The sequence below is a fragment of the Nothobranchius furzeri genome, chromosome 6 (genome assembly GCF_043380555.1).
Source record: "Nothobranchius furzeri strain GRZ-AD chromosome 6, NfurGRZ-RIMD1, whole genome shotgun sequence".
Classification (NCBI taxonomy): domain Eukaryota; kingdom Metazoa; phylum Chordata; class Actinopteri; order Cyprinodontiformes; family Nothobranchiidae; genus Nothobranchius; species Nothobranchius furzeri.
Window position 1 is genome coordinate 21,925,516 of NC_091746.1, and position 14,240 is coordinate 21,939,755.

Genomic DNA, 14,240 nt, shown 5'->3' on the forward strand with positions numbered 1-14,240 from the left:
CTTTCATTGAAAGTTTTAATCACGTTGAACAGTCAAGTTCAGTTTAGAGACAAGAAGTTTTTCTTAACAAATAGTGCTTTCAACTCTTAGCTTCTATTACTGTGGTTTACTTCAAGTCAACTGGAGGGGAATGGCCCTGTCCCAATATTCACACCACCCTTGCACCCCTTAATTGCATGTTCCCATCCTGGTCATAGGGTGTCCTGATTGATTCTCAAATGGGAAGCTGACCACACCCCCTTTGCACCCTTAATGCACACTTCACCGATGTCCGCATCGATGTGGACTTCAGCGAAGGGTACCAACAATCCATTGCTATGTGGGAATTGTGAGAAAGCGGAGCAATGGCCCTTTCTGAACATATGTATTTTCAAGGATAATTATGGAGGTATTTAGTATTTTATTGTGCATGTATGATTAAAATCACATGCTTCTCTGTTGAAAAGATACATCAAATGTCTGTTTAAAAATGTTTTTAACCGACAATGCTGCTGGTGTGTGTTTGTCTTTGGACACGATAGTAATTTAATCTCTTGTTTTAATATCATTCAGTATTTTACAGACTGCAGAGTCAGCAATAAAATGTTTATAAATTAAAAAATTATTTCCTCTTCTGGTCAGGATAAAAGAAATATTTGGAATGTTTATGGAAATTCAATTCTTCAATATTAGAACCAGATTTTTATCATTTCATAAGTGAAAGAAAGTCATTTTAAGACGATCAGCAATATTTATCCATGCTCAGAATATTCAAGACTGAGATTTTATGTGGACAGCGATGAATGTAAATTTAGTCCCAAAAATTGTTTAGTTTGAAAATAGAATTTTTTTTTATTAAGCAGCAAAATAAAGACCAGCATCCTGCCATGTGTTGTGGTTGATGATGCAATGCTCGCTGCCCCAATTTGGCAATTATTTGCTCACTTGTGTAATACGCACTTTACTGCACACTTCCTCAAAGTTAGCTGAAGACCGTAGGGTGCAGTGCAAGTATTGCGACTGGGCCAAAATAAGTTTAGAAGACAGAATTTTGTCTTATTTCTTGATATTTGGACATCTTGCCTCAGATTGGATAAGAGCACCCCCCCACCACCACCACCACCACCACAGAAGGAGTTCTGCTACGTCAAGGAGCTGCTAATGCTAATGTTAGCTTCTGCTAGTTGAGACGTCCTATGCTGTTTCCTGGACGCTAAACAGCCTTCCCAGTTGCTAATAAGAATGAATCAGTCCATTAATGGCCTTGTTCGAGATGAGAAGCACCTCGCCTAGAAAAGAGACGAGAGCAGACGGGCGTTTATGTCGGCCAGATTTCCCTACATGTAGCTTGTGGGTGACGATGGCTGAAGTTATCGCATTAGCATTCATAATAGTGTAAAATTCTGGTTCCTATCAGATCTTAGATCAGGTGAGAGCCAGGCGTTTTCCATCAGGCCATAGGTTTTGCAGCCGGTGGAGAGCAACTGCAGCGCCATGATCTCACGAGGTTATCGTTGCCTACGTAGGCGTGACGTCGGAGCAAGTCAGCGTAGTCAGCGTTAAGTCGGACACAAATCTAACCGGCATGCACTGCGTGCCGATCACCAGTGATCGAATCTCCTCAGAAGGAACACGGCCAATGTTAAGTGACAGTGTGACGTAGATTTGTCATACTTTTCAACTCTTAGAACCATCTATTTTTCACCAGATAATGCAGGAAATATGGTTGGAAGACTATTTTCATGTTCAACCTTACTATTATAATTATAAATAATGCGTTTTCAGTGTTCGACGCCTTTAAAACATTTTCGCCCTTCTTCTCCCACCTTCCCAAGAGGTGAATAAAAGATGCACATACAATTCATCAGCTTGCCTCCATAAGAGCTGACTCTTCTCTACTGCTCTCTGTTCTCACCATCGGTTCTCACGAGCTCAGTTCTCTTAAAGGGACAGGCTCCGTGTCCACATGCCCGCCACACCGCGGCGGATGCGTGTCGCTTTAAAGCCACATTACAGTTGGACAAGCTGAGGCAGAATGCCAGTTCCTTCTGTGCTGACATTTTTTTTTTTTTTTTGCATTGTCATACTACGTTTGCTACCTTCACACGTGGCCAGGCAGCTCCCGCCGGCGTCCACGGTAACAACCGGCTCTACATTATGCACAGCTGCGTCTTCCTGCTCTAGCACACCGACCTGTCACGCGCACGTTATGCATGAGGCGTGAGAGTGCTCGTTACCGACGAAGATCAAAGTCCCCGCTCTTCTTTATCGGAATGTTTGAAGACTAAAGAGGTTCTGTAGACCGCAGCAGTAGCTGGGAGCTCTGGGGGACAAGACACCGGCCCAACACAGCAGACGGACAGCGTGCCGCGGCGGGACAGGAGGAGGGAACAAGGACGCGTCGCGGGTCTACGGCTGAGCTGAAGCGCTATCGTCATGACGGAGAAGCGGGTGTCGCGGTGGTATTTCGGGGGGCTGGCTTCCTGTGGAGCCGCCTGCTGTACGCATCCTCTGGATCTCATCAAGGTTAGGGGGCTAACAGTTTCAGGAACCCCTCAAACAGCGTGTTAACACCACAGAGGAGTTTTCAGTTGTTGTCATAAGACACCATTCACGTTACGGTTTTAATGACTTAACACCGGGCCGTAGAAGTCTGGGAGCTTGGTAGCAGCTGCTGGAGTTTTAACTAGCTGAGGGATCATATGACACCTACTGTTCCTCAGTAATGTGTGGGATGTTCAGGAACACTGGGAAAATGTAGGACACGGGTCACCAAAGGTCACTTTTCTTGTTTGGTTCAGCTCATGACTTTTTTTCAGTAACTGGTTAGGAAGTCATGCTGTTTAATTCTGCAGTCAAACCTAATAATCACCAGACTGCAGCCAAATAGGCCTCTGGAATATAGAAAGCCACCATTTACTTGTTAGCTGACTTAAAAGGCAGTAATTTCACATACTCGGGATGTGTAGGAGCCATAAATAGATGTTGCTGCGCCAGCATGCGGACTGTGCAGGCAGGCAGAAGTCAAACTGGGTTGTTCAAAACCAGTAAATAAAATAAAGTGTACCAGCAGAGATTTTAAAAGGAGTGCTCAAAGAATCAGATAACCGTAAACGCATCAGTATCAGCAGTAAAGTGGAGAAAATGTGCAAGAGATGCACGGAAGTGTCAGAATAAATGTAATCTACATTTCCTTGTCTCCAGTTGTTGTACATCTCTGCAGATTTTCCATCTATTTATTAATATTTCATCAGTTCCATAAACTGTCCTCCTTCTATTATGAGTTAGGATGTAAATTTGTTTAAATATCTGAATTTTTTAACATTTTTACATTATGGTTTTAACTTTAATCTTTGTTGCATGAATTATAAAATATTCAACCATGATTTTTAAACAGTTTTTTTCATTCATCTTTAAGTGTGAATGAAACAAATTTCAACAAATATTTTTGTAGCATTTTATTATTTACAAATAATTTATTACATGCCCACCTCAGTGGACAGCGTGCATTCTGAACATGAAATATGTTGGCTTGACTTACTGAAGTCCAAATGGAGGGGCTCAAATGCAATAAAGTCTTCAACAGCTGTGCTTAATAGCTAAATAAATAAATAACAATTTTGAGTACCTGTCCACTGCAGTGACCATTTTGCATCAAGTGTTTAATGCATTCTTAAAAATAAAAGTTCACAAGTGTTTAGAAAAAAATATACATATCAGCAGCACTTGCTTGTCGTCTCAGTTAAAATCCCTGCAATTAAATGAGACTATTTCTTTTTTTTTCTCCAAAGCACCCACATTTAGAAGAAAAAACCCAAAAATTGTGTAAAGAATGTTAAAAGGTCATCGCAGAAAAGGAATCAGCTCTGTGAGACCCGACGAAGCAGTTTTATGACTTTTCTGCAAAAGATTCAAAAGGTTTTCTGTGTTTATATTAACTGTCTAATCTAAAAGTCTACATTTAGTGCAGTATCACTGAGAGGACTAATAAAACACAAGAACAATGTTTTATGTACTAAACTAGTCTGACTTTATATTAAAAAAAACCCTTTGGGTGTTTGAGAGCAAATCTTTATCAAGATGACTGAATAAAAATGCTGACAAAAACCTAAGCAGAAATGATCAATTTTAACACCCCCCCCCCCCCCCCCCCCCCCCCCGACATTTTAAAGTAACAATAAACAAGAAGTAAAAGTAAGAGAGTAATGTCTTTGGAGGCGAAGCTAAAAGCTAAAAGCTGAATAAACGGCAGACCAGGGGCCATACTTCCTGGCTCCGCCCTGGTGCCAAATGAAGAGGCAAACTTTTTTTTTCTTGTGCTTTTTATTGACAATCAGTCAACTAAAAATGCTAACTGCTAGCATACAGCTAACAGCCATAAACCATAAAGTCAGAGTGCCCCCTAGAACACCTACCCACTCCACAAAACTAGTGCGGGTTTTGGTCAGCAGAAGGCAGCAGGTTGCTGTCAAATCTGAAACTGGTCAAGTTTCTAACGCAACAATCACTGAGATCAACATTAAAGCTCTAGCTTAAAGTTTAAGAAACTGCTACTTTAACCTGTAACATGTATTTTGTAATATGTGGCTTATTTGAACATTTATTACATCTTAAAGAAGGACTGCACACCATCAGAGAACGTAACTCCACCCCAGTCAAGATCTGGAAAATGCTATGAAAGTGGGCGGAGTGGCATGGCTAAGTGTGGGGAATTTCCATCCTGGGAGGGAGGGTGGGTGGGAGGAGACTGTACCGATGACGTGAAATTGTACCAGCCCCAGCCAATCACAAATTTAAAATGCAGTAGCCACAGTTCAACCCACAGGGGGCAGCACTAAGATGTTTTAGACCTAGATTCTAGATTTAATCAAGTTTACAAAACATATAAAAAAAATGCACAGAAACAGATTTTGTTTGTAAAGACCCAATTATACAGTTTATAAGTGAAGAAAAAAAATGATTTTGGGGTTCAGTTAATCTTTAAATATGAAGGTGCAGATTTGTGTTAGGTGTGAAAATGCTACAATTTACTGAAAGACTAAATAAAGTAATAACTTATTCTGAGTAAAAAGGCAACAAAGTCAGGGGTGTCCAATCCTGGTCCTGCAGGGCCGGTATCCTGCATGTTTTAGTTTGAACTCTGTTTCAACACACCTGATTTCAATCAGCAGCTAATTAACAGGCTTCTGCAGAGCCTGATGAGCTGCTGCACAGGTGTTTCAACCACTGAATCAAGCCTGTTGGAGCAGAAAAACCACAAAACCTGCTGGATACCGGCCCTCCAGGACCAGGATTGGACACCCCTGGCCTAAATGAACCATCTGTAGTCGTTATTGTCTAATGAAGCCACAGGAGTGTTTAGAGCAGGTTTTCTTTATCTTATCTTCCACATCTACTCTGAAATAGGCCAACAGTTGCTTCATCATGATGACATTTGCTGTCCCTTTTTGCTCATGTGCCGTCTCAAAAGACCTTTGTTCTGTCTCACTGCAGCATAACCGCCTAAACAACAAAGAAAAATGTCATTGAGTAATGAGAATGTAACTTTACTGGTAAACTAACCACAACAAGATGCTCTTTTACATTCTTAATCCACAACATGATGAAAATGTTTTTGTTCTTTCACCTGTCGGAGCAAATTTTCTCTCTGTAGCAAAGCAGCAGATTGTGTAGAGACTTTTACTCCATGATCCTGATTAGAGCTGAGGGTAAAGGTCACTATGTGGACCTGCTGAGCTCCTCTGACCACACACACACACACACACACACACACATTGTGCAACATTTAGAGAACATGACATTCCAGTGGCAGGAATACATCTGTTTCTTCTTGTATACTATTGTTATAAACACCTTGTTATGTTAGGGAAAATGTTATTTTTGTAGTGTTTTAATACTATTTGACACAAACAGGATGAAAAAAGAATCCACTTAGGAGGAAAACCTCTTATAAATTTCAATTTCAATTAATTTTATTTTGGTCATTTTAAAGGAAAAAGAAAGAATACAATAAAACAGCATCTCAATTATAGTAACCAAAAAGGTGTAGGCTGAAGCCTGGCTTTTTATACCTACCCGATTTACTCATCACATTACTTATCCAGAAAAAATGACAAAGAAAGATAAAAGTAATATAGTAATAAAAATGAAAATAAGATAAAAGTAATAAAAATGCTAATCATAACTGAAATCTAGTGAACAACAACAAACATAATTCAGCAAGAGGAAAAATACACAGAACTAAAGACCGAACTATACAACAGTACCAGTAATCGTATTAAATCCATGTATGATATAGATCAAAACAGAAATTTGAATACTATCACTTGTGCAAGAACATTACATTTTCATTGACATCCATCAGACACACTAGACCACATACGGTCATTAATGGTAGTATGACATCATCTTACTGACGTACATTTTTTGAATGATTTAACAGCGTTACATGCCCTGATTCCAGTGTCCCAAGTTATTCCATAAGTTGACTCCTACTGCAGTACAACTCTGACTCCTAACATTTGTTCTTACTTTCTCTCTCACAAATTGTCCTTCCCCCTTAGATCATACTGAATTTCTTTGACCTGGAATAGCTTCTGAATACAGTCCGGAAATATTTTATTTTATACTTTATAGATTACTTGTGCTGTTTGGAGTTTGACCAGAAATGTAAATGTTAGTATTTTTAGTTTTATAAACAGGGGGAGTGTTGGTGCACGGTAATCAGAGTTTGTAATTACTCTTATTGCCCTCTTCTGTAAAAAAAACTATGGGTGCTATATGAGATTTGTAAGTGTTTCCCCGGACTTCCAGACAATACATCATGTGAGGAAGTACTATTGATTGGTATAAAAGTAATAAGGATTTCCCATTTAGAATGTGTTTCGATTTATTTACGACTGCAATAATTTTAGACATCCTAGTTTTTACATTTTCTATGTGCGGCTTCCAACTCAGCCTTTGGTGTATTGTGACACCCAAGAATTTAATTTAATTTACTCTTTCTATTTCTACCCCATTTATTATTAATTTAGGAAGATTCTTTAGTTTTGGTTTTCCAAATATAATGTATTTAGTTTTGCTTAGATTTAATGATAATTTGTTACTATCAAACCAGGTTTTTAGTATTTCTAGTTCACTTCCAACGATATTCAGTAGTTGTTCTATGTCTTTCCCTGTGATATACATATTGGTGTCATCTGCAAAGAGAATATAGTTCAATTGAAATGTTAAAATGAATCAGTTTAATACCATTATTCCTGTAACCGAGGCTGTTTCTGTCAGACTAATGTCTGCTGTGTGTGCAGGTGCACCTGCAGACACAGCAGGAGGTGAGGATGAGGATGGTGGGGATGGCCGTTCACGTGGTGAGGAACGACGGCGTACTGGCTCTTTACAATGGCCTCTCCGCCTCTCTGTGTCGACAGGTACGTGTTCCCACAAGTTCATCTAACTCTAATTTAGTCACCTGGAGAATGAATCTATAGATAGGTTGGAGGTGACTATTGTTGTCTTTCTGCTCTGTGAAAATTCAAATGTACACGCCAACAGGTTCACTTTTAAAGTCGATATTAAACGTTTTCTAAATAAAACTTCGATTGTTGCAGCTGGCTCGTTTGGAAGGAAAACTAGATGACCCAGTCTCTGAGTCTGATCTGACTCCCAGGTGCTTCCACTTGGCTTTTTCACGGAGCGATTGACCTAATAAACTCTTATGAAGCTAACTGAAGGTCCTTTTCTTATTGCCTGTTACACAACCGGGTCTGTTCTTGGAACCAGAGGAGCCATTTCTGGTTTATACCAGACGGAGATGGGCCTCGCACCCCAACACAGTGGAGATTATACTACAGGTGCTCCTACCGGTTTTATCAGTAAACGACTGGTTCTGTAAAAGGATGCACGTTGGCACCAGATGAGCCATAAACACTGATATGAAGCAGAAAATAAAAATATTCTAAACAAATGTGATGAACATGAAAACACAATCCAGGTTATTCATTTGTGCCCAGAATGAGCACACGTTTAAATTAATTCTCTTCTCCTTGCAGATGTCCTACTCCCTCACCAGATTTGCCATCTATGAGACGGTGAGGGACATGATGGGTAGTACGAACACCGGCCCCATGCCATTCTACCAGAAGGTCCTGCTGGGAGCCTTCGGAGGTCGGGACACACGCTCGCTTTTCTTTTCCCATTAAAAAAAACGTGTGTGTGTGTGTTGTTCATAGTTCACGAAGGACTCCAAATCAGTGAATTTCCTCTGCCAACAGGATTCACCGGAGGGTTGGTCGGAACGCCGGCTGACCTGGTGAATGTCAGGTAATCCACCCCCGACTACATTTACCTTCCAGCGGTTTTTAGACAATAATCTGATGGTTGAATTCCGTCTGAAATATAATTTTGTTGTTCTAGAATGCAGAATGACATGAAGCTGTCACCAAAACAGAGAAGAAAGTAGGTGTTGTTGTTGTTGCATTCACTCAAGATGTCTTGAAATAATTCTAATTTTGAATTTGTGCCTTTTTTTTTTACCAGTTATAAACATGCCATTGATGGGCTCTACAGAGTCTTTAGAGAAGGTAAATTAACAGCAAGCACTTATCAGGTGTCCTTTGTAGGGCTTTAGTCTGACATCGTGTTTGAGGTTTAATCTTTCTTGCTGAATGCAGAAGGTGTAAGAAAACTTTTCTCAGGCGCTTCTATGGCCTCCAGCAGAGGAGCGCTGGTCACTGTGGGACAGGTGAGTCACCTAAAGTCATGTTGCAGGAACTGCTGCAGGAGATTATTAACCTCCTGCAGCAGTTAAAATGCAATTCTGTCTTAAAGTCTAAATATTTCAGAACATTCTCAAATAAAAAACTGAAATTTAAACATTTTCTTTTCCTTTGTCTGCAAGTAAATCTCAGTATGAACACTAGAGGGGGCCAGACTTTTATATCATCATCATCATCTTTATTTCTGTAGCACTTTCCATTGTCCAAGAGGCGAACCAAAGTGCTGCGCACGTACAAAAAATTTAAACACCACATGGCCAACAATAAAATATACACAAAAACATAAAACAAAAGGAAAGAATGTCTGTATAAAACAAGACAAAATTATTAAAGTGCAACCGGATAAAAACGAGCAAAGTTGTCTAAAATTATAGTAACTCATGTGCTGAGGGAGCGCCAATGTATAAAAGTGTGTTTATCCGACTCTTAAGAATCGGCGGTGGGGGGGCTTGTCCGACCATGAGTGGAAGGTCATTCCACAGCTTGGAGGACAAAACTGTGTAAAGCTTGGTTTATGCTTGAAGCGTCTGCGAGGTTCGCTCGGCTCCGCGCGGCAAAATTGCATAATTTTAACAACCACGCCCATCCACCGCGCCTACGCACGGCCCAAGCTTTCCGCACCGCGCACCTAGGAAATTTTCTAACCACGCAGACGGTCAGACGCGGAAAAACATGGCGGACTGGCAAGAACTAGTTATGGCAGAGGTTCGTAAATACAGCCATTTGTATGATTCAGCTCTCAAAGATCACCGTGATCAACATGTTAATAATTCTTGGAGAGAAATATCTCGCACTGTCGGAAAAGATGAGGACGCTGTTAAAAATGCTGAAATGCCATGTTGCAAACAACAGTAATTGTTACTACTACTATGGTGTAGTGTTGGATGCATGCTGTAGAGCTCCATGCTGCCCCCTACAGTTTGGGAGAATATTGGCTCACCGCAGAGACGAGCCGCGTGAACCATAAACACTGCAAGTTGTGAAGCGCGTTCCATCCGCGAGCCGCATCACCAAGCGGAAAGTGAATGCGTCAAGCATAAACCAAGCATTAGCCCCACCTCCTCTAGTCGGGCATTTTACTCACGGAACGACGGGTAAAGAGCAAGGAACATCAAAATTAACTTTTTTTTTTGCTGATAACCTGCATAGATGAGTGTCTAATAGCGCTGAACACATGTGTAATCATTATTTTGGCAGTTTAGTGCATCTTACTTAAAAATTAATATTTCAGCCCTAAACTATAATTATGTCTCCATCTTCAGGTTAAAACTGCTCCACACTGATTCAGAATCAGCCACAGCTGATTGCTGTAGCGCTTGCAGGGTGACGTTGTCAGTGCAGTACAACGTGGCTGCTGAGTCTCGCCACACCTCCACCTGACTCAAACACTCACCTGACACGTTGGCGCTCGGAGCCGCTCGCCTCCTTAAGAAAAATGGCCTCCTCCCCTTTTTTCTAATGACAGAGGTGAACAGAAAATCCTCCTTCTTGCAGTCAGTTTCTGTTCTTCTCCCGAGTCTGCTGCTTCTGTGTGCTCGTACGAGTGCGCTCGCTTCTTAACGACCTTTTTTCTGACTGAGAAACTCTGAGAGCACACGCGGGGGGGGGGGGGGGGGGGTGCTGCTAGTCATTGCCTCAGTGCTGCTCTCTCAGTCCTCCTGGCAACGCCTTTTTCCCAGGTATTTTGCTAACAGGAAATCTGGTTGAAATACATCTCCACTCATGCCTTGACTCCCACTTTAACATGCATGGACTCACCCACCTTGACTCACGATGGGGAAGGCTGTTGTTGGTTTAGAGTCCAGGAAAAAGCACAGAACGTCTCGGCTAGTAAAAGCTAACCGTTAGCATTAGCAACTCCACCACACAGCAGAACTCCTCCAGGCTTGTGTTAGTGGTGATAAAACATCAACATTGCGGAGCAAACAGTCAGTCGTAGAGTCACGTTGATGTTAGCCAATCAGAGGCGAGATTTCCAAACATCAGGAAATAAGACTTCACATCTTGCCATCTGAAGCTCTGAGCTGGCTCACTTCTAGTACCAGAAACAGGCCCACTGGAGCTTTTTTCCCCAGAGTAGGACTTAGAAGGCATTCCTTCCTATTGGAGACCACTGCAAATCGATTTTATTAAATGAGTGAACCAAACCTTTATAGATCAAAGCTTCATATCTGCCTGGTTTTCATCCACAGCTGGCGTGTTACGACCAGGCCAAGCAGCTCGTCTTAGGGACGGGTATAATGGGAGACAACATGCTCACACACTTTGTTTCTAGCTTCATAGCTGTAAGTATCTGATGCCGTCTGTGTGCAGGTCCAGATACACACACACACACACACTGATCTCAGTGATTGTTCCTCTGCAGGGAGGCTGTGCCACGTTCCTGTGTCAGCCTCTGGATGTACTAAAGACCAGGCTGATGAACTCTAAGGGAGAGTACTCTGTGAGTGGATCTCCTTTATTTTTGTGTTCGCTTGGATCTGCTGACATCTGAACTCATTTTATTTCTCTCTCTTTAGGGGGTGATGCATTGCTTACGGGACACTGCTAAGTTGGGTCCACTGGCGTTTTACAAGGTAAGAGAAAAAATGAATGGCTGCTCATGCATTGACTCGCTGGTGGCAATTAATCACTCACTGCCAGCCATTTCCTGATCACTAACAGCCTTCGCTGCCAGCGTTTCTCACCGTTTTTACTGTTTTTTTAAGAGTCACAGAACGTTGCGCGCTAGCATGATGCCGATGCCACAACAACCAAAACAAAGAGGAGATTCACCTCTTACATCAGGAAGAATCCGCGTGTTTAGAGCGTTATCCGTTCTTTCAGAATCCATTGTCGAATTGTGATCGGCAGCTGCTTTTCCGGTTCGTGCCTCACTTTTTTTTTTACAGGAACGGCCCAAAACTATCTCCAAACACATGGAGGTGTTGCTTTTGATCATGTGATCTGTGACGTATGCGGATGAAGATTGGCTTCAGGGCTGAGGTGTTTGTTCTCTCAGCGCGGGGGCTCGTTCTGATGCTCAAACAGTAAAAAAAATGCAAATGACGGCTTTAGTCGTCATTGGCAGTGAATGAGTTAAAAGAGAAAACACCAGCTTTGTATAAAACCCATCGTTCGTGTTATACTGTTAGCTGCATCGTCGGGGCAACTTTTCTAACATTTCACTCAGGAACCTCGTTTACATAGGATGTGTTTTACTGAGCAAACAGGCTGATGGCAGAATTAGCAAAAACTGTTGGTCCTTATTTTAGTTTTTGTTACACTCAGGTTACACTTAAGAAAAAAAGTATCAAAGACAACTTGAATTAATACAAAATGCAGATTTCTATTGATTTCATTCATAAAACCAGCCTGGTCCCACGTGGAGAAGAGTTTGTGACTAGTACTGAGTCTCATCGCTATGGAGGAGTTTAGCCCGCTCTAATTTACAGATCAGGGGTCTCATTTATCAAACATTGCGTAGAATCCTTACTAAAACCGTACTTAAGCTCAGCAAAAAAATGTACTTACGCCAAGTAGATTTGTGATCTATCAAACATGGAGTGCGCACAGCTGGACGCAATCTCCGCTTCATAAATCAGAGACTAATGATCTCAGCTGCTTTTTAGTCGCCTCCCGCCCTCAACACGCCCACTTTCTGCCATAAATGGTCAATGCAAAGTGCCTTGTGGGTCTCATGCATATACATAAGCCGGCTCGTTGCGGCATTTCGATCCCGACCGCAGATCAAGGAAGCGTAATTTCACAAGCAGAAATTGAGGTAGTTGTGGGTGAGGTGGAGAAATGAAAGGAAGTACTTTTGCAAAACAAAGAAAATCCACAGAGTGGCACAGCGTTGCTGAAGCCGTCAATGCTGAGTTCTTCAGAGAAATTTGTGGCGGAAATTAAAAAAATGGTCCAATCGGGATCTGATCCCCAGACTCCTGGGTGAAAGTCGCGCGCGCTAACTAGTCAGCCAAACGGAGATCTCCCGTGACCAAGTAGCCAGGGTGCATGATCAATCGGGTCCCAGTGACAGGACACACTCTGTCTCAATCTGCCCCCCTGCTGATATTCAGCATTCCGTATTCTGTGCTTCAGGCTGTGAGTGTGGGGGGTCTTGTTCTGCGTGAACATGAAGCGGTACAAGTGATAATGATGCTGGACTTCATAGTTTTATCCTTCTCAGCAGCAGCACTGCAGGTGCTCTCCATGTCCAAAATGTGCGTAAGCCAGGTCCTTAGTCAACTTAAAGTTGCACACATTTTTCCACTAAGTTTTCTTTCATAAATCCCAAAGTTTGGGTGAAAAGTTGCTTCCGCAGTTTTCCGACCCCGTTTGGTGTGTAAGCAAGCTTGATAAATGAGACCCCTGCTCTAGTTCAGCCACACTAGATGGTTTTCATGAACGGCCTGTTTAAGGTCAAAGGTCAGACATTCTAGTTTAGAGCTGAGTTCTGGTCCTGAAGCATCATTTAGCTCCAGACCATCACACTACCACTGCCATGTTTTACTGTTGGTTTAATGTTTTAGTCTTAGTTTTACTCCAGATAGAACAAGACTTAACTTTCAAAAAGTTCCACATTTGTCTCATTAAACCAAAGAATAACTTCCAAAAATCTGGAGGATTTGTCTTGATAAATGTGAGATGGGTCTCCCATGATGTAATTTTTAGATAATAGTATGGCTTCTGTTGTTTTAGCTCGACTTTAGCTTTGTTGTTGACTCTACTTACTGCAGTTATTTCTGTCTACCGTCTGATCAAATGATGGTAATGGCTCGTGTCTTACAGGGTCTCGTTCCAGCAGGGATCCGCCTGATTCCTCACACGGTGCTCACCTTTATTTTCCTCGAGCAGCTCAAGAAGTACTTTGGCATTCGCATCATCTCCTGAGCCGCTCGCCGACTCTGTCGCCGCCGGCCTCGCTGCTCCTTCGTTATCCCGGTCCTCTTCCTTTACAAGGAAAGAAGGAAGAAAGAACACGGAACAGTTTATCAACGCCTGTTTTGAGCTTCTCCTTTGTCTCTACCTCCATCTCAGAAGCTGAAGCTACATGATTGATGAGCTCTAAATCCTTTTTTCCTCTCTTCATGTTATAATTAAAATGACTTAATCAAAAACACTGTAATTATTAGGCTATTAAGAAGATTTTAAAGTAACTGTAGCTGTTTTGATGAAGTTAAATTTTTACTAAATCGAAGTCAGAAGTATATTTTCCTCTAGTCATTGTTAGCTGAGGTCTGTAATTACTGAAGGTGTCTCAGCAGTCGGTGTCCATCTGACCAAACTCATAAGAATTCCACACTAAGCCACAACTTAAACAAGACTTAACTAGAGTAATTCTTCACACTAATGCCGACCAAATCTGTTCAACTAGACTTAATGTCTGTTTTTCTTCACTCGTTTCATATTTTGAAGCTGACTCGGCCGCTGTTTAGTGATGTCTATTTATCGTTTCATTCCACCATCTCTGTTTCACGTCACACCTGGAAGGGAAGTGGGGGG

The 14,240-nt window shown here is 41.8% G+C and overlaps 1 protein-coding gene across 1 annotated transcript; it reads left to right on the plus strand.

Annotated features, from left to right (window-relative positions):
• Positions 1–2,272: 2,272 nt before the first annotated feature.
• On the plus strand, positions 2,273–13,950 carry slc25a10b (solute carrier family 25 member 10b). Its single transcript, XM_015969619.3, has 11 exons — positions 2,273–2,505; positions 7,287–7,406; positions 8,028–8,142; positions 8,250–8,298; positions 8,392–8,433; positions 8,515–8,558; positions 8,649–8,719; positions 10,946–11,038; positions 11,119–11,196; positions 11,273–11,329; positions 13,527–13,950. Exons 1-11 carry the CDS (start codon positions 2,416–2,418, stop codon positions 13,626–13,628), a joined length of 861 nt encoding a protein of 286 aa, XP_015825105.3. The 5' UTR covers positions 2,273–2,415; the 3' UTR covers positions 13,629–13,950.
• The last annotated feature ends 290 nt before the right edge of the window (positions 13,951–14,240 follow it).